The sequence below is a fragment of the Octopus sinensis genome, linkage group LG4 (genome assembly GCF_006345805.1).
Source record: "Octopus sinensis linkage group LG4, ASM634580v1, whole genome shotgun sequence".
In the NCBI taxonomy this organism is placed as follows: domain Eukaryota; kingdom Metazoa; phylum Mollusca; class Cephalopoda; order Octopoda; family Octopodidae; genus Octopus; species Octopus sinensis.
Window position 1 is genome coordinate 96,313,670 of NC_043000.1, and position 20,304 is coordinate 96,333,973.

The 20,304-nt window shown below is 36.9% G+C and overlaps 2 protein-coding genes across 6 annotated transcripts in view; one reads left to right on the forward strand and one right to left on the reverse strand.

Annotated features, from left to right (window-relative positions):
- LOC115210292 (PHD finger protein 14) overlaps positions 1-20,304 on the reverse strand; it is a 73,399-nt gene that overhangs the window by 50,327 nt on the left and 2,768 nt on the right. For 4 of the 5 annotated variants that reach the window (XM_036502253.1, XM_036502252.1, XM_036502251.1 and 1 more), the window contains exon 2: positions 9,010-9,179. In XM_036502253.1, coding sequence (XP_036358146.1) covers positions 9,010-9,073 — 64 coding nt within the window. In that variant the 5' untranslated portion in view covers positions 9,074-9,179. The remainder of the gene's footprint in view (positions 1-9,009; positions 9,180-20,304) is intronic. The other variant, XM_029778805.2, reaches the window with a different exon arrangement.
- LOC115210293 (cytochrome c oxidase subunit NDUFA4) lies at positions 9,295-17,972 on the forward strand. Its single transcript, XM_029778810.2, has 4 exons — positions 9,295-9,454; positions 12,387-12,475; positions 14,616-14,673; positions 17,829-17,972. The coding sequence occupies exons 1-4, from the start codon at positions 9,413-9,415 to the stop codon at positions 17,889-17,891; spliced, it is 252 nt and encodes an 83-aa protein (XP_029634670.1). The 5' UTR covers positions 9,295-9,412; the 3' UTR covers positions 17,892-17,972.

The following is a 20,304-nucleotide window of genomic DNA, read 5'->3' on the forward strand; positions in this document are numbered from 1 at the left end:
TCGTGTAGCTTCGTTGGATTGCCTCAAGTTCTGAGATTAAATTGATACTGGTTGGTGACCATAGCTGAGAGCAATAGTCAATGTGGCTTAGGACAAGTGTCCTCCAGAGGACCATCATGGTTTCCTGGTCTCTTGTTCTAAAAGTTCTAAGAATCCATCCAGTCAGTTGCCTACATTTCATTGCCAATTTAGCAACATGCACATGAAAGGTTGCATCATAGTAATGTAAATGCCCAGGTCTCACACTAATTGTGCCACTGGGATTGCAATCCCTCCAGGTCCAGTGTATTTATTGGGTATTGCATTTAGTTTTGCATGCTGATAGCACAAAGCTTGAAACTTTTCAGCATTAAATTGCATGCTATTCTTTTCAGCCCACTTGTATATTTCATCCAGCTCACATTGCAGGTGCATAGTGCCTTCAGGGTTCTGTATTACCTGTGAAACTTTTGTATCATCTGCATAAATTGTGATCGTGGCTCTCTGTGTGGCTGAGGGCATGTCTGAGAGGGCCATTATGAACAGTAGTGGTCCCAAAACAGTGCCTTGCGGAACACCGCTCACTATTTGCATGTCATTGGAGGTGACCCCATTGGCTACTACCACCTGACTTCTATCCTTCAGAAAGTCATGAAGCCATTCTCCCAGTTTTCCAACTATGCCAAGATCACACAGATTGTGACATATCATTCCATGATCGACTTTATCAAAGGCTTTTGCAAAGTCGAGATATATTACTTCCACATTTGAGTGGTCAAGCAGCTGTTTCAGCACCCAGTCATAGTGTTGTAAGAGCTGAGTTAGGCAGCTTCTTCCTGGTCGGAAACCATGTTGGGTGTCAGGTAGCAAGTCATTTTCTTCAAGGAAGGTGATTAGCTTTCTTCTGACTATTTGTTCCATGATCTTGCTGATGTGTGAGGTCAGAGATAGATCTGTAGTTCTTGGCCTCTGCTCTGCTACCTCCTTTATGAATAGGGCATATTTTACCCTCCTTTAGTTTTCTTGGAAGTTTGCCAGTTGCAAGGAAGCTCTGAAAGAGGGACTGCAGTGGTCTTGCTAGGACTCATTTACATACTTTTAGAAGGTTTGCTGGGAATACATCAGGGCCAGTAACTGAGTTTGGGTTCATTTCATCTATAGCCCTTATTACATTGTCTTCCTTTATATTGATGTAATCAATCATCTTTGCCTCTGTTTTTATATCTGCAGTGATTAAGAAGTCAGTTAGATTGCTGACTTGAAAGTGCCCTAGGGGTGGAGTGAAAATACTTTTGAATTGCTCATTTAGTATTTCACTTATCTTCATTAGATTTCCTGTGAATGTACCATCTTTTTCGAGGAGTGGCCCTATCCTGCAGTGCACCGAAGCTGTTTCTTTGGCAAACTTGTAGACAGTTCTGGAGTTAGATTTTATATTGTCTATAGCCCAGGTATTATATATTAGAAAAAATGTGGTACTCAGAAATCTGAATGGTTTTATATTTACAGATATTTATTAGTATGTTTTTATAAATCATGTTCTTATTACATGTTCTTATAAATCATATATCATATATTAGCGCTTTCGTCCACTCTAGTGGAGTCTTCAAATTGAACAAACTTTTGCAGGAATTTTGACTCTTTTTATAGTATTATTGAGTGTGTAAGGGTGGAGAGAGATATAAGATAGTACAAGAGGGTGAGGAATGGGGAGAAAGTGAGAGAGAGCATGTGTGTGTGTTTTTGTATCTGAAAGGGGTGTTAGAGAAAAAGAGAGACGGAAAGGAAGAAGATGGAGAGAAAGAAGAAAAAAATCTGTTGATATCTTTGCAGCTGGTCAGTTTGTCAATAATAATCGATTCTTGGCTTTTCGCAATGGTAAATCCAACTGGTCACTCTAAGGGTAGAGTATATCAAGCTGTTGGATCAAGTAATGAAGGTCACGGAGATGGTCACAGCCCAACTAATTAGGGAGAGAGTCAGTTTGGATGAGATGCAGTTTGGTCTCGTGCCAGGGAAAAGCACCATTGATGCTATATTTCTGGTAAGACAGCTGCAGGAGAAATACCTAGCCAAAGATAAGCCCCTGTACCTGGCTTTCGTTGACATGGAGAAAGCCTTTGACAGGGTCCCCCAATCCCTTATCTGGTGGTCAATGAAGAAACTAGGGATAGATGAATGGTTAGTGAGAGCCGTGCAAGCCATGTACAGGGACGCTGTCAGTAAGGTGAGGGTTGGCAACGAGTACACTGAAGAATTCAGGGTAGAGGTAGGGGTCCACCAGGGTTCAGCCGTCAGCCCCCTCCTATTTATCATAGTACTCCAGGCAATAATGGAGGAATTCAAGACAGGATGCCCTTGGGAGCTCATCTATGCTGATGACCTTGCTCTAATTGCTGAGTCACTGTCAGAACTAGAGGAGAAGTTTCAAGCGTGGAAACAAGGATTAGAATCGAAGGGCCTTAGAGTCAACCTAGCTAAAACCAAAGTCCTAATAAGTAGGAAGGCAGGCAAACCACAAATCCCTTCAGGTAGATGGCCCTGCTTGATCTGTAGTAGAGGCATAGGTAGAAACTCTATAAGATGTACCCAGTGCAATCTATGGACACATAAGAGGTGCAATACCAAAGGAAGGCTAACTGGGAAGATAGTTTTTGTATGTAGCAGATGCTCAGGAGCAATAAACACTGAAAATGTGCAGAGAACAACTTCTACCACATTCCAGGGAGAAAAACTAGAAGTAGTTGATAGCTTCCATTACCTAGGTGACCAAGTCAGTAGCGGGGGAGAGTGCGCTGAAAGTGGAGCTGCTAGAATAAGAATAGCTTGGGCAAAGTTCAGAGAACTCTTACCTCTGCTGGTGATAAAGGGCCTCTCGCTCAGAGTAAAAGGTAGACTGTATGACGCATGTGTACGAACAGCCATGCTACATGGCAGTGAAACATGGGCTGTAACTGCTGAGGACATGTGTAAGCTCGCAAGGAATGAAGCCAGTATGATCCGATGGATGTGTAATGTCAGTGTGCATACTCGACAGAGTGTAAGTACCTTGAGAGACAAGTTGGACCTCAGAAGCATCAGATGTGGTGTGCAAGAGAGACGACTGCGCTGGTATAGTCATGTGGCAAGAATGGATGAGGATAGCTGTGTGAAAAAGTGCCACATCCTAGCGGTTGAGGGAACCTGTGGAAGAGGTTGACCCAGGAAGACCTGGAATGAAGTGGTGAAGCAACACCTTCGAACATTAGGCCTCACCAAGGCAATGCCTAGTGACCGAGACTTTTGGAAATATGCTGTGCTTGAGAAGACCTGGCAAGCCAAATGAGACCTTAACCTCGTGGCCTATGCCAGGGGTGTAACCAGCCCACTTATGCATACCTTTCCTTCATTGGACACTAAATTCCGCTTGCGAAGACCTGTTGAGGCAAGTGAAATCAAAATCAAATCAAATTCTATGACTGGCATCCGTGCTAGCAGGGTAGAAAGAGCACCATATGAGTGTGATTGTTGACAGAGTGTCTAACAGGCTTCCGTGCCAGTGGCACATAAAAGGCACTATTCAAGTGTGATCATTACCAGCATCGCCTTACTGGCACTTGAGCCCCGTACTAGTAGGGTGCTAAGAGCACCATCTGAGCGTGATCGTTGCCAGAGTGGCTAACTGGCTTCCGTGCCAGTGGCACGTGAAAGGCACCATTCGAGCGTGATTGTTACCAGCATTGCCTTACTGGCACCTGTGCTGGTGGCATGTGTAAAAAGATTCGAGTGAGGTCGTTGCCAGTACCGCCTGACTGGCCCCCATGCTGGTGGCACGTAAAAGCACGCACTATACTCTCAGAGTGGTTGGCATCCAGCTGTAGAAAATCAGCCAGATCAAGATTGGAGCCTTGTGCAGCCATTTGGTTTGCCAGCCCTCAGTCAAATCGTCCAACCCATGCTAGCATGGAAAGCGGACGTATGATGATGATGATATATATATATATATATAGTGGGCTTCTTTCAATTTCTGTCTACCAAATCCACTTAAAAGGGTTCGGTCAGCCAAAGGCTATAGTGGAAGACAGATACAACACTAAATTAAAATAGCCACCTGTGCATGATTCTTCAATCGAAATACATCACTGAAAGGCAAACTTACTGTATTATGGTAGGAAATAACATCTCTTATGGATGTACTATATTTAAAACACAAATATATCAAAAGAAGAGAACAATCATAGCAAGAAGTGAAAATTTGTTTTAAAAACTGTCAAAATTTGACCAAGACAAGCAAATCAACATATGACTACTGATGTACAGATGCTAACAGTGAAGAAAACCTTGGTGGGAAATTCTACAAGAACTCAATCAGTATAAAAGGAACTGTGAAGGTCTAAGAATATCGAATATGGATTTAGGCACTCTAAAAAGCTAATACAGATATTATATATATATATATATTGATAAAAATGTTAAGACAACAAAAGAATGAAAGAGACCTCGATATTAAGTAAATAGAGGAATTTATCTGTAAATGTAATATGTGACAATTATTCGGTAGCCATGATAAAACTCTGAGTTTTGGGTGCCGAGTTATCCAATGGCCAGATAACTGAAGAGATGGTGGCGTGGATTTCCACCTCGGCATCCGAAACTAGGAGTTTTATCATGGCTACCGAATAATTGTCACATATTACATTTACATATATATATATATATATAATTAATTAATAAGGGTGAGAGAATTAGATACTAATTTAATAGTATATCCATTCAACACCAAGTGGCCTATATATATATATATATATATGTATACACACATATATAAATATATACACACACACATACACAGATGTGGAAGATGCACAGGTGCCATAAAGACTAAGGACAGATAGGAAACTGTTTTTCTCAAATACCCTGGAGGCTCCTTAGAGGTAGTATATAGTTTCTGTATGCAATGGAGGAGGATGTCCTAAAAGTGTAGTTGTTTGAACAAGAATAAGATGGAGAAAGTTCAGGGAGCTATTACCTATGTCGGCAACAAACACTCTCTTTCTCCAAATGAAAGGCTGATTGTATGATACTTGTGTACATATAGCAAAGCTTCATGGCTGTAAAATGGTTGGCCCAGAATGCAAAGACTAGGGAGAAATGAAGCTAGTATGCAATGTCAGTGTGCATGTATGACAAAGTGCTAATGCATTTAGAGAAAAGTTAGGCATAAGAGGAATCAGATGCAGTGTGCAAGAAAAGACAACTTCACTGGTTTGGTCATAGTCATGTGATGCATATGCCTCCCTTGCTGTAGCCCCTCCATACCTCCCTCTCCACCTTGCACACTTAGCTACTCCTATATCTCTCAGCCTACTCCTGTCCATATTGATATTTCCCTTCAACTACATCTCCACCCTTGTTCATCACTCACTACATTTACCCCTACCCCCATCTTTAACCATCAGTTATTTCCCACTCAACCTCTTATGAAAATATCCACTCTCTCACCTCCTCCTCCCATGACCCACTGTCCACATCCTCTCTTTTGATCATGTTCTTGTACCTTTGAGAGTGTGCTCTAACAGCCTAGTATTACCTTACCTTTATTTCCTTCAGCTATGTATTTCTGTAACAAGACATTAGTGCTGGTCTTTTGTCATACTTTATCCTTTCAATACCTAGCATAAAGCCACCCACTGCCATCTTATCCTCTCAAATACTACCCACTTAGTAGTGAAGGCCTTTCCCTTTTCATTTGTTCTTTTTATGTCTCGCAAGTTACATAACAACCCCACTAGTGCCAATGGCATGAAAATGGAGATGCACCCAGTACATTCCATAAAGTGGTTGGCATTAGGAAGAGCATCCAGCCATAGAAATCATACAAAAGCCGACTGGAGCTTGATGTGGCCCTACAGCTTGTCAGATCCTGTTAAACTGTCCAACCCATGCCATCATGGAAGGCAAATGTTAAATGATGATGATAATATATATATATCTCAGAGAGGTTGGCATTAGGAAGGGCATCCAGCTGTAGAAACTTTGCCAGATCAGATTGGAGCCTGGTGCAGCCATCTGGTTCGCCAGTCCTCAGTCAAATTGTCCAACCCATGCCAGCATGGAAAGCGGATGTTAAACGATGATGATGTTGATATATCTGTATATATATATATACCTATATATATATATATGGAAATACACACACACATATATATGTGCATACACATACATATATATATATAACCAGGTCAATGCACATAAACACAAATATATACACACACCACACATTTATCTACATGTGTGTGTGTGTGTATAAGGTGGAGCATATATACATATATGGGTATGGTGATGCAAACAGGAAAAATATAACTCAAAATATGAGTATATGTATATTTTTATTAATATTTAGTGCAGTTGATAAATACCAATGCACAAAACTCTTGGATTTTGAGTCACTCTGTTGCTCCTGCTAAATATTAATGTATATATATATATATATATATATATACTTATATATATACACAACGCACACACATACACAACAGGGTCTTTATATGCAAACAATCCATTCCAAAGCCTCTGTTCATTAATCAAAATGTTTGTTACATGAGTAATTGAAACACACATAAAGAGGAGTAATCCATTCTGAGCCATGTCTGAATTCCACATAATAGCATGAAATGATGTTTGTATTTTGTTCATCCATCAATAGTAAATACATAAATATACACACATACACACGTGTGTGTGTGTGTGTGTGCAATCAACTTATTTGTAATTCTCCTTATAGAGAGGTCCAGGTTATTCATTGTTTGATAGGCTCATGGAATTGCTCAGACATAATATTTTGTACAGCAGACTCTTCCTCCACTCCCTCAAAGGCTTTAATGTCTCTTGGAGACACAGCTTCAAGCCATGCTGAGCTCCAAGCAGCATGTGAACAACATGCTGAAATGTCCTTTCAAACAGCTACAATCATTAACACTGCTATTGAGCTTACTTTTCCAATAGTCTTTTAGGGTCACATCATTGGAAGAAGTGGCCTGAATACATTTTCAAAAGAGAGCCTTTGTATAGAGTTTTTTTTTTTTTTTGCTTTTTTCAATTTGAAATGACCTGCTGGTACATGAGCATAAGAGAGGAAGTTGTGTTGGTAGGTAGGAAAAGCACTTTCACAAAACTAAACTATTCTGGTTATTGGTCTATCAAATAAGGAGGGTAGGTTGGGTATTATCCATGATTACTATGGCTAATAGGGGAAGAGTTTTGTCTGTGAGGTACTCATGCACAGTGGGGCAAAACACCTCAGATACCCACTCAGCAAAAAGATCTCTGATCACACAAACTTTGTGCTTTGACCACCACAAAACACCAAGGCAGTTCTTCTAAACGTCTCTGAATGCTCTGGGGTTTTCTGAATGGTAAATGAAGAGATGTTTTACCTTACAGCCCTCGGAAATAAGGTCAACAGGTCTTTCATCAACCTGACTGAACTCTCCCACTTAATCTTTATATTCAAAAAAGCATCTTCGTTTGTGGTTCGTTAATCAAATTTTAGTTCATCATATGAGTTTAGTTTCCTTTAGAAAAAAACGTTCGTTATTCAATTTGTTCGTTAGAGAACAGGTCATATATGTGAACACAACGGTATATATGTGGGTATTTTTTCAATTGGCAAATGTTAGAAAAGTGACTCAAGGGCAGAAAGTCTCATGCATGGTACCTATGAAAAGAAATTTTTAAGCCTTGACTTATTTTTGAAACTTTCTTAATACATACATAAACACACACACGTGTTTGTACATATGTTATATATATATATACATATATGGGTTAGTGCCATGCACGAAACTTTCAACCTTTGAGTCAGTTTGTAACTTCTCTTAATTAGAAATAAAGAGAAAATATATATTCATGTTTAAGTATTCACACACATACGCACATATGTGTGTGCGCGCGCGCGGAGGTGGGGGAAGAAATAAAGAGATGTTCTGATATAGTGTTTAACTTTCGAAATATTTAGAGAATTAATCGACTGAAAAATATTGGAGAATGGAAACTGAAACACACATACACAAATGCATAATTAGTAAATGTATAATTACAAAGCAGAGTTTTTTTTTTTACATTATGCAACATCTTTTATGGCCTATGTCTTCTAATTCTAGTAACCGCGTAAAACTAGTAGGGTTGGAACAAGAATTATATATATATATATAGCAATAATAAAGTCTGGAAGTTTTAATCAATTTTTGATACTGCAGAACCTCATCTTTCAAGAATTACAAGGGTTCTTTTGATGCGTCAATGTTCTGATTACAAGCGCCAATTGGACAGAATTTCAAGAAATTGTCTAAATTGATAGATAATAGCATCAGATCTTTTAAAAATCGGATATCAGCATGATTGATAAAGGAAAATAATATACATCATATAACAAAGGAATATGTCCAGGGGAAATTATTTCTATGAAACTGCAACAAGCTTCTTGTAATGTTGGACTTAGGTAACCCATGGCTGCGGGTGATTTATCAATGATGTGCAAACTTCAGGCCATTTTCATAAAGGCAAAATCTGCTATTGCACAATTCTTTTGTTGATTTTGTTTGTTTGTTTTTTTTTCATTATTCTAAATTAACCAAATTCTTTAATAATTTTAGAAACGAAACTGAAAGTCAAGTAAAAGTGAAAAAAAAATGTACTAATTTATTTCTCGAAATGTGACAATCATTTAACAATATTTCAAACCGAAACACTAATTTCTACATAAAAAAAAAATCAGAACAAAACAATTTTCTATAGAGTTGGTCATAAAAAAAAAGAAACAAGAAACGAACAAAAGGAAAGTTGTATATCTGTTAGCTATAAGTTTATCTGTTTTGAGATTAGAGTTAATGATTACCGAAAGAGGAGATTAGATGCAAAAACAGAAAGGCATTTCCAAGAAATAACCGGCTTTTACCAATTCCATCCCCAAATGTCACAGCAGAAAATTAGAGCCGAAATCCCGTGAGAGTAACAAGAGATGGATGTAAAACAAAGGCATAAACTACTTACGCATTGTTTTATATAAAAAGCCCACACTGGGGTCAACACCGTCTATACTTAAATCTTCAGACATTTTATTAGCAGTTTTCACAATTCCCAGTTGCTAATATTTTGGTTCAACACATAACATAGTGGTATACATAACCGGAAGTTAACCTCTATAACATCGGAGAAAAAACCTAAAATAATTATTTAAGAAAAAAATATATAAAGTCAACATATAAACAGAAAAAATAAAGCATATCATAAATATTAATTTTATTAAATATTTAGGGCTCATAAAATAATTACTAATATTGTAGTAACTGCAGACCTTAAATCTGCCTCCGGTCACTGATCTCAGCCACCGACGTTCGTGAAAGCTTTATCTCTGGTAAATTGTTCAAAGGGGAATTTTGAATTTCAACTAACAATGAAAGGATTGAGTTTGCAGAGTCTGAAGACTCACCCATCTGTATGTATCTTGGAAATAGTTTTATCTTTGTTAACTATTTTAATTTACCAATGTCACTCCTCATGTTGATGATAATTTTAAGAACTCTATTAATGCGAAGGAATATAAGACTCATCTGTTTCTATCAAGAATTTTGTTTATCTCGCTAACGTTTTAGGAACATTTTCCCCTTATTTTCAGAAAAAAAAATCCCAATTAATATTTCCATTAATTAATAAGGTAATAGAATTAACTGTCTCACCTCCTCCTTTCCCTCTGCCCTTTACTCTCCCCCTTAAAAGATGTTTTATTCTACACTTCACGCAAAGTTTTGTTATCCTTTAAAAGTGTTATAATTTTAATTCTGATTACGAAAACGTTTTATAATGTTGAAAGCACTCCAAGATAGCATTTTCAATATGTGTTTATGTTAAAATGTTAATTGTTCGATGTATGAATTTGTCCTAAAGTTGTTTACTTTAACCTCTCACTTCTGTGTCCTTCATGAAGGTTACTTTTGTTAAATATTTTACCTTTTATTTTCATTCATTTATTTTGAAGATGCTAGACTACGGTCACATGCCCTGTTGTTTGTGTATGTTTATTTTATTTATTTATTTATTTTTTTGCTTTCTTAGATTAGTGGGTGTGGAGTTATACTAACTCTTGCTTAAGATGGGATTGGTATGTTTCCAAATTCAAACAAAGGAAAAGAAAAATTATCTAAAAGGAGGCAAATGAAATTAACGTATGGCTTGGATAGGAATTGCCAGATGCTACTGCTAATAATTTAACACAAGCATAGCTAAAGTCCCAATGGGTGGTTGCAAGGAAACCTAAGAAAGTATAAAGTTCATCTGCAAACCAATTATTGGGTGTTGGTTAGTGATGGTGGTGGTTTAACTCCAAATTAGCCATGATCACCCAGGTATATGATGAAAGAATCAAATAATACCGATGAAAGACCCTCCTGTGTGACCATGCCGCCGTCTTTTTAAATAACCAGAGCGATAATGTCTCATTCTTTTCTCTTTTGAGACGTGTGACCATGCCGTCTTTTGAAATAACTAGAGCGATATTGTCTCATCATCCTTTTCTTTTTTGAGACGTTGGGGTGTAATCTGAGTGAGAATTAGCTGGCGGCATAACAGGTGGGCGAATTATTTATTCTCGGCTGTTTATATATCAGATGTCACCATTCCGTGTGTGTTGAAGGTTAGAATCTTTTTGAAAGGTTATCAAAGACTGTAAGGCCTGAGTAGAGAGGATACATGCAATGACGCAATGTTATTGAGAACATTTTCTTGTGCAAGCATTCATTCGAACTGCGACATTATATATGCATTTTTTAAAGAATTATTTTTCGGTCTTTCGCCGATGTCAGAGACATAACAGTCTGCTGATGCAAGGGCATGGAAACATTTTTAGCTTCTAAGAACACATCTCAAAGATTGAGAAACCAAGCTGATAACGACAGCGATTGACATTTTTTTTTTTTTTGAGATAAAAGTTTCGTTGTAATTAAGTGTCTAGATAATAGCAGTAGTAACTGATTAGAAAAATGTAAATCTTAAGAACAAAGAAAAAGAATTGTTACAAACACTGACCAACTTAAGATGAATGTGTTGAATGTAAGAGATCCAAGTCACAAATAACTAGTGTAAGTGAACTTAAATCCAAGGCCATGAGATTATCATCATCGTTTTAACATCCAGTTTTCCTTCACCTATTTCCCCATTGCCAGACATTCTTTTACAAAATATTAGGAATGATGGTCACCATTTCTGTAAGTGACACCTGTGTACAACTATTACTTGATGTCAAAATAAGGAGACACTACTACTCATACATGTGTATATATATATGCACAACGGACTTCTTTCATTTTCTATCAACCAAATTTACTCGCATGGTTTTGGGGAGCTCAGAGCTATACTGGAAGACACCTGCCCAAAGTGCCTTTGTAGTGGCAGTAAATTTTAAACTAAATGGTTGGGAAGCTAACTTCTTAAACATATAACTGTGCCTATCCCTATAGCCATTCCTGAGATATCAGCTGAAAATTGCTGGATTTTCTATAAATGAAGTGGAAAACTATAAAGTATTTTCCAAGATTATCGAGAAAGAACAAAGATGAATATTTTCATATCTAAATAGTACATTGTTAGCATCAGAGGCAGATATGAACTTAAACTTTGAAAAGAGCTTATTTGTGGAAAATTAAATTCTTCTGTGCTAATTTAAAAAATCTTTCTTGCGAGTCTTGATTTACAGATTACCTTGTGATGAAGGAAAGATGAAAGAGCCTCCCAACCACATAGTTCTAGGTTCAGTCCCATTGCTTGGAATCTTGGGCAAGTGTCTTCTACTTTAGTCCCAGTTTGACCAAAGCCTTCTAAGTGGATTTGGTAGACGGAAACTGAAAGAAGTCTTGTGATATGTTTGTGTGTGTTTTAGTGTTTATGTTTGTTCCTCACCACTGCTTGACATTTGGTGTTGGTTTGTTTACATCTCCATAACTTAGTGATTTTGCAAAAGAAGCAGTAGAATAAGTACCAGGCTTATATAAAAAAAAAAGCACTGGGGTTGAGTTGACTAAAAACCCTTTAAGATGGTGCCCCAGTATGGCTGCCATCCAATGGTCAAAACCACCCTTGGTTCTTTGATACTATTTCCCTGTTTTAAAGTTATCTATATTTAAACCTATCAAAATTTCATTTGTTCCAAACACCATCTTAATATTAACAAAATTATTTCCACTAAATTCATCATTATTTTCAAAATCAATTGAAACAAAGGTTGTGTATTTCTCTAGAAATCTGGTAACAATAGGGTTAATATTATCATCACTACTAGCATCATCGTTTAACATTATTTTGTGAAAAAAAAAAGAAAATTATTTTGATGTTTAATGATATTAAGCAAACTAACATGTTAACTGAAAATTTTTCAGCTGGTACCTCTCTATGTGTTTGTTGGCGCTGGAATGGCAGGTGCCTTTTTTTATATTACAAGGTTAGCCACAAGGTCTCTTGATGTCAGGTTAGTTGTCATTTACTTTATTTTTATTTTTTAAGACAATGCATGATTGCTGTATTAATGTGGTTATGAGTAAAATCAGTGTGTACTCATACTGGATTCCTGAGAGCAATATTATATTAGTACAGGGAGGCTTCTCATTTTGGTAAATGTTATGGTAAAGAAAAATTTAGCTATACTTGGGAAGATGTGGAAAGTTAGATTGTTTTGGAAACATGATTCAGATTCAGAAAGATTGCTACATTAAGTATTATTTTTATTTAAATTTCTTTGAGACAGGTGCAGGCATGATTGTGGTAAGAGGCTTACTTCTTGATCAAATGGTTCTGGGTTCAGTCCCACTGTGTGGAACCTTGGGCAAGTGTCTTCTATTGCTTCAGGCTTACCAAAGCCATGTCAGTGGATTTGGCATATGGAAACTGAAAGAAGACCATTGTGTGTGTGTTGACAACTGGTGGTCATGTGTTTATGTCCCTGTAACTTAGCTGTTCAGCAAAAGAGACCAATAGAATGAGTACTAGATTTTAAGAAAATAAGTATTGGGGGTTGATTCATTAGAACAAAAATTCTTCAATGTGGTGTCCCACCATGGCCAAAGCCTAATGACTGAAACAAGTAAAAGAGAAACGATAACAGACATGCATATACTGTTATATATATATATATATATATATATATATATAGCTTAGTTATGGTAGACTCTCCTGTTGTAAACGACAGATAAAGGTTCCACAAGTTTTTGATTCGTTTATAATGATCAAGTCTTTGTGTTATACATCAGCTCACTCCCTCTATCAAAATTGACATTGCCTGTACAGGTACATGGTGTGCCACACATCCAAGAAGAATGTACTGCTTCATTCAGAAACTGAAACTATGATCTTGCAATCATGGATGCAACACTCTAACAACTAGGCCATACAATGTTGTTATGTTATATTCTACCAAAAATGAATGCGATTTCTTGTTTTACTTCTCTTCTTTTCAACAGTAGCATGACCTGGTAAAAACACAAGATTGGATTGATAAGTAGTTTATAATAATAATCATCATCATCGTTTCATGTCCACTTTCCATGCTGGTATGGGATGGACGGTTTGATATGGAGCTGAACCTGGAGCCATGTATTTGGGAAGCAAGCTTCTTACCACAAGTGCTTTGATATGTTTAAATATATTGATATCATATGCAGTCTGTTGAGAGACTTTTTTCTGATTTTCCCGTGATTATCCACTCTGATAGATGCTTACAGTAGTTGTAGTAAGCTGTTGTTGTGAAGCAGCTATTTTTATGAATCAGTCTCCATAAATACAACATCTTCAGGTAGTTTTATTTAAGAAAAATATGTCTTTGTATTTTGGTATTGATATTTCTTTGATGTAAAATGGCGGTACTTTCCATCACTTGCTCTAGTGGCCAGACAGGGAGGAATGTTTGAAGCCTCACCAGATCTGACTGGACTGGTGCAGCTTTCGGGCTCCCCAGACCCCAGTTGAACCGTCCAACCCATGCTAGCATGGAAAGCGGACGTTAAATGATGATGATGATGATGATGATAAAGGCCTTTAACATATTCTGAAACAGGGTGTTGCTAATGTAGTATAATATAGTACATAGTGCATGATATTGAAATATTATTTATCTCTGGAAATCCAAATCACAGTATCCTCTTTTGAGCAGTTTCTAAACATCTTAACTCTTATGACCTTTCACCATATCTATATTAAGACTTCTCAACTACAGAGAAATTTGGCCCTTGACACATCTGGCGCTTTCTATAGTTTTGAAATCCTGCACTATAGAATATCGATCCAAGTTTGGCAAAAAATTGAATACATGAAAAGGCTGTTGCTTGATAAGCAAACTTTCCATCACAAATTTTCTCTTCAGCCAACCCAGGCCATCTCAGCTTGGACATGTTATCTACTGATACTCATATTGTCACACTTCCTGCTCTTTATACCTTGGTCAAGCTTTCTTTAGAATTTTATCCTTCTCTTGAAACGTAACTATTCACAGCTTCCCATCTGTTATTATGGTGATTCTAATTTACTCATTCATCATAGATTATAATGAAATTGAAGATATGAAAATAATCATAAATTTGTAAGTTAACATCTTCTTTCTTTGTATTCTCTAAAAGCTGGACAAAGAGCTCTGAACTCCCATGGACTCAAGTGTCCCCTACACACCAGTATAAGGTAAAATCATTCTTTGTTTAACTCTGTTGCTACCAAGTCATCTGAAACCACCCTTTGACATTTTAATACAAATCTCTTGTTTTAAAGTGATTTAAATTAAAACCTTCCATCAAAATTTCATGTTAATTTATATTGCAAGCATCAGCTTAATAGTGACAAAGTTATTTTAATAATTTTTGATTATTTTAAAAATTAAACAAAGGTGGTGTGAATGACCATAAACATGAGAACAAAAAGTTTAACCTTTTGGTGTTCTGATTACTCTGTCAAATGTAATGCTTATTTATTCATATTGTTTGAAATTAATCCTGCATTAACTTGTGGCTTTGAGATTTCAATGATGTAATTGCTTATTTTCAAAATAACATTGTAGGTAAGTGTGAGAGGCCAGATACGGCTGGTTTAAATGCTAAAGGGTTAATCAATGGAAAAAACCTGATAGACGTTTATTTTTCTGAGCAAAGTATTGTTGTCCAGCTCTGTTACCTTAGTTCTAAATCCCAAGGATCGATATTGGATTATCTGCAAATATAGACTAGCAATCTATCTAGTGAGAAATTTCTCTCTCATCTGCTTATTAACTTAAGGTTGAAACCACACTGCCTCTCTGGAAAGTGTTTAGGAAATGCTTGTTATTTTTAACTATGCTAGAATTTAATACAAACAAAAGATTTTTGATGCTTAATTAAGCTGTAGTTATTTATTAACAACTAGCTGTTGGACCCGGCATTGCTTGTGTTTTGCATGTTGAAGTTAAGCCCAACTCTGACCTTGTATTGAAATCTGCATTACCCATTAAGATGTTATTTCTGGTTTGGCAGGGATTTTACCCGGTTAATGCTTTTGACATACTCCTACATACTGAACCGTCTGAAATCGCAGTCAAACTTTTGGGTGTATTTAGACCTGTTGAGAGTGATGTTTGTTTATTTCTCTCACCTTAATGCCACCCTCTGTACAAAATTGATCAATGTGTCCAAATCTCAGCAAAATCCAAAGAAAAGTGTTAAGGTTATATCATAAAATAGAATCCATGTGACCATTTACGTGAAAATATTCCATTGACTTTTAAATCCCAATACATTATATGAGTAATTGATGTTTCATGTGTCGAAGTGCTTAATTTTACTCTTAGGTCATAATTGCGCATGAATGGGGTATTTTAAGAAATCAATAAGCTTTTACAGGATTCATTCGATTTTGATGAAATTTAACATTTAGGTTAAGTTTATGGTCAGAATCATATAGTTGAATTAAAATTAAACTGGCGAAAGGCAGAAATCATCAAAATTCACTCACAATAAAATAATGAACTGATTTTGAAGAAAATTGAAGAAGAAAAACAACAAATATCTTACAAACTATAGAATTTTCTCAATAAAGCCAAGAGAAAAAGATGTTTTATTAACACATTCTACCAGTATACGAAGTTTAAAATTTTTTAGTTACCTAGAAATTATGTTAAAAACTGCCATTCAAACCGAAAAGATCCCAACTATTTTCTGATTACCTACAGGTTAATTACCCTGCTGCTCTCTTCCTTCCCTGTTCTGTCACTAACCTCCTCCTTTCCAAGACACTCTCATATCCCTCCATTAATCATGCCTCCAATCTTGTCCCATTCACTACATTCATCTCTAAGCATCTGTCACTCTCCTTTTGTACTCTAAAAAAGAACTTATCCATACCCTCTTCCAGATTCTTGCTATTTTCTCCTATACTCATGTACTTGTATCGTAAAAGTATGCTCTAACACCTCGTCACCACCTTCATTGTCTTCACAGCTATTCCCACTCACCTTATATAATGTTGAGCAGCCATGCATCACCTTTATAGCAAGACACTTGTACCTGTCCCTCTGTCATACTTAAGCCTCTCAACACCTGGCATAAAGCCACCACTCTTTCTACTATAATCCCACTCAGTTGAGGGGTCTTTTTCTTTGTTTAAAGGGGATAAACTTGGCCACCAATGTAAAAGTAGATCCAAATGGACCAAGTATATAATACAGTATTTTTCTTGGGTGCATTAGAACAAGTGCTTCTGGACATTTCTATTGTTGTCCTTTATCATAAATATTTCTTACATAATAATTTTAGAAGTGGCGAAAAAAGGGAAAAGGATATTTGCTTTTCTCAAGTTTATGAGAAAATACCAGCATTGCGGTGTGGTAAGTAGCTTGCTTACGAACCATGTGGTTCCGGGTTCAGTCCCACTGCATGGCACCTTGATCAAGTGTCTTCTACTAGAGCCTCAGGCTGACCAAAGCTTTGTGAGTGGATTTGGCAGATCGAAACTGAAAGAAGCCTGTCATATATATATATATATATATATATATATATATATATATATGTTTGTGCCCCCCACCATTGCTTGACAACTGATGCTGGTGTGTTTACATCTCCGTAACTTAGCAGTTTGGCAAAAGAGACTGATAGAATAAGTACTGGGCTTACAAAGAATAAGTCCTGGGGTTAATTTTCTTGACTAGAGGCAGTGCTCCAGCATGGCCACAGTCAAAAGAATAAAAGAATCATCTCTAGGGTTCGTTATCATTGTTAGCATTTCAGTATTTAAAAAAATTCTCCCTCCCTCTCTCTCTCTCTCTCTCATATATATATATATATATATATATATATATATATATATATCGTCGTTTTTGTATCTATGCGCGTATTAATCATATTGGTGTAATGACTCTCCCTAAACACAAAATACACACACAGACACACAGTGTGTAGAGCACAGTAATTGTGATAGAGATATTGCAGAATAGTATTTTGATGGATGAGAACTTGAAGTTCAGCTCCTTCATCCATGACTAGTGCCTCCACTGTTAAAAGTTAGACAAAAGAATGATCCTATTGTTATGGAGCTAAAAAAGAAAAACTAAACACAAATAAGCCTAATGCAAATAATTGCATAAAATACAAAATACAGAGTAAGGAATAAAGTAAACCGAATGGGTTATGTAATAGTCTATTACATAAGACTATTACATAACTCCATTTGTTTATCTTATTCCATGTTCTGTATGTTTTATTCTATGTAAATATCCACTTCTGTTATCTGGCACATTGCCACTCCTTGAAATGTTTATTTGTTATATGCCAAATTCATAAACTCTCATTTCCTTTTGTATTTGTATTTTTCAGTTCTATTCACCAAATATAAAGTACAAAGAACTAAAACACCCCGAAGAACGACCAGACATTTAAATTAATTATGTCTAAGGACAAATGAGCAACATTAGGAAATTTCGACAAGATCTTTTTATTTTATTGGTTTTTTTTTTTTTTTGCAGATCTAATTAGTTATAAAATTGTTTGTACATCAATAAAAAAAGATCTTTCATGAACCAATCCTAATATTTCTCTTTTGTTATTTTCTACAAGCGTTAATTGTTGACCTTGTTAGATGAAGGCAAAAGAAATAGCAAATTTCAAGTCCACTATCTATGAATATTAACCTTTTGCCTGTCCTGTGTATCACATAGGGGATTCCCTGGCATCTATGCATCATAGATGATACACATTCCTAATGTTTTTTCATGTGGAGTGCTCAGCCACTTGCACATTAATTTCACGAGCAGGCTGTTCCTTTGATCGGATCAACTAGAACCCTCGTCATCGTAACCGACGTAGTGCCACGATGTGTAAATGAATTGAGGAAGCAATGTATGCAAGGGAGATAACTTTTGAGGGCTTATAATGTGAATAATGGGAAATGTTTAATTGGTAGCAGATAGCAAGCACACACACACACGTAAAAAAAAAAAGACTTTGGAGTGTGTAACAATAGCTAACATTCAAAACGGCCTCTTGCATGAAATGATGCCAAGTCAAGAAACTGGAAAATTTGATGCATTGCAAATCTTTTCAAACACATACTATCTAGTATATACAAACGAATTCAGACAAATTATCTCTTTTACTTGTTTCAGTCATTTGACTGTGGCCATGCTGGAGCACCGCCTTTAGTCGAGCAAATCGACCTCAGGACTTATTCTATCTGTCTCTTTTGCCGAACCGCTAAGTTACAGGGACGTAAACAACACACCAACATCGGCTGTCAAGCGATGTTGGGGGACAAACATAGACACACAAACATACACACACACACACATACATATACATATATACGACGAGCTTCTTTCAGTTTCCGTCTACCAAATCCACGCACAAAGCTTAGGTTGGCCCGAGGCTATAGTAGAAGACACTTATCCAAGGTGCCACGCAGTGGGACTGAACCCGGAACCATGTGGTTGGTAAGCAAGCTACTTACCGCACAGCCACTCCTGTGCCTACATGATAATTCTAATTTTGGCTCAAAGCCTGAAAATTTGAGTGGTGGGGAGCAAGTTGAGTACATCGACCCCTCTACTTATTAAGCCCATAAAGATGAAAAGAAAATTAAGCCTTGTTAGAATTTTAACTCAGAAGATAAAGAACTAAAAGAAATGCTGCTGAGAAGTTTGCTTGATACGCTAACAATTCTTCCAGCTTGCTGCCTTCTGTTCATAAAAATACTAATAATAAGCTCATTGTATACAGTGAGATGTGTTACAATTCATTGGAAAAGTGTAAAGGTGGGGACAGAAGGGTGTAAAAAATCAAGTAAACAAAGGTAGCAATAATAGCCTAAAGGACATGCATATTACTCAGAATAGATCACAAAAAGACAAAAAATGAATTGTAAAAAAGCCATAAAGAGGAAAACATGCAAAGGTACGTTGCATAATGTCTGAATTTTGGGAAGCGTGCAATTTTTGAAGGAAGCAGTACCCTGACAGGTAACAACCAATTGAGTTGAGACCCCCTTCGGTCATGACTGACCATGGGATTGCACCTAGAAAGTTACCCTCCCAGGCACAAATCCTGGCAAGGTTGTTTATGGAAGACCAGCAGTCACCCATGCATACCGGCCTCCCCTCTCCATGCCACCAGTGTTATCCAAGGGAAAGGCAAAGGCTGATACAGCTTGGCACCTGTGACGTCACAACTCATTTCTACCGATGAGTGAACTGGAGCAACATGAAATGAAGTGTCTTGCTCAAGAACACAACATGCAGCCTGGTCCAGGATTTGAACTCACAACCTCACAATTGTAAGCTCGATGCTCTAACCACTGAGATATGCGCCTTCACGAACAACCAATATGGATAGTTTATTCCATGCTTTGATAGTTCTGAGCATGAAACCATGTTTCCTGAGGTCATGGGTGCTATGCTGCTGTTTTTTTTTATTTTGTAAGAATGAATTAGACTACCATCATGAGCTATCTATATATTGGTTTTAAATTTTGGCACAAAGCCTACAAGTTCAAGGGAAGGGGTATGTCGATTACATCGACCCCAGTGCTAAACTGGTGCTTATTTTATTGACCCCAAAAAGGGATGAAAGGTTAAGTTGACCTTGGCAGAATTTGAACTCTGAATGTAAAGACAGATGAAATGCCACTAAGCATTTTTGCTCTGCACAGTAACGTTTCTGCCAGCTCATTGTCTTCATGAGCTCTACATATATTATTAACTCCAGACAAGAAGGTTTTAAGCATTTCAGCTTACCTTTTGAGTTACAGAGGAAAAAATAATTTGTTAATTTTATGTTGGTTTTCTTTTTTTTTTATGTT

Coding starts and splice junctions, on each gene's coding strand:
- LOC115210293 (XM_029778810.2), top strand. CDS start 9,413: ATGAAAGGATTGAGTTTGCAGAGTCTGAAGACTCACCCATCT. Junction 12,476..14,615: donor ACAAGGTCTCTTGATGTCAG/GTTAGTTGTCAT, acceptor ATTCTCTAAAAG/CTGGACAAAGAGCTCTGAAC. Junction 14,674..17,828: donor CCCCTACACACCAGTATAAG/GTAAAATCATTC, acceptor TGTATTTTTCAG/TTCTATTCACCAAATATAAA.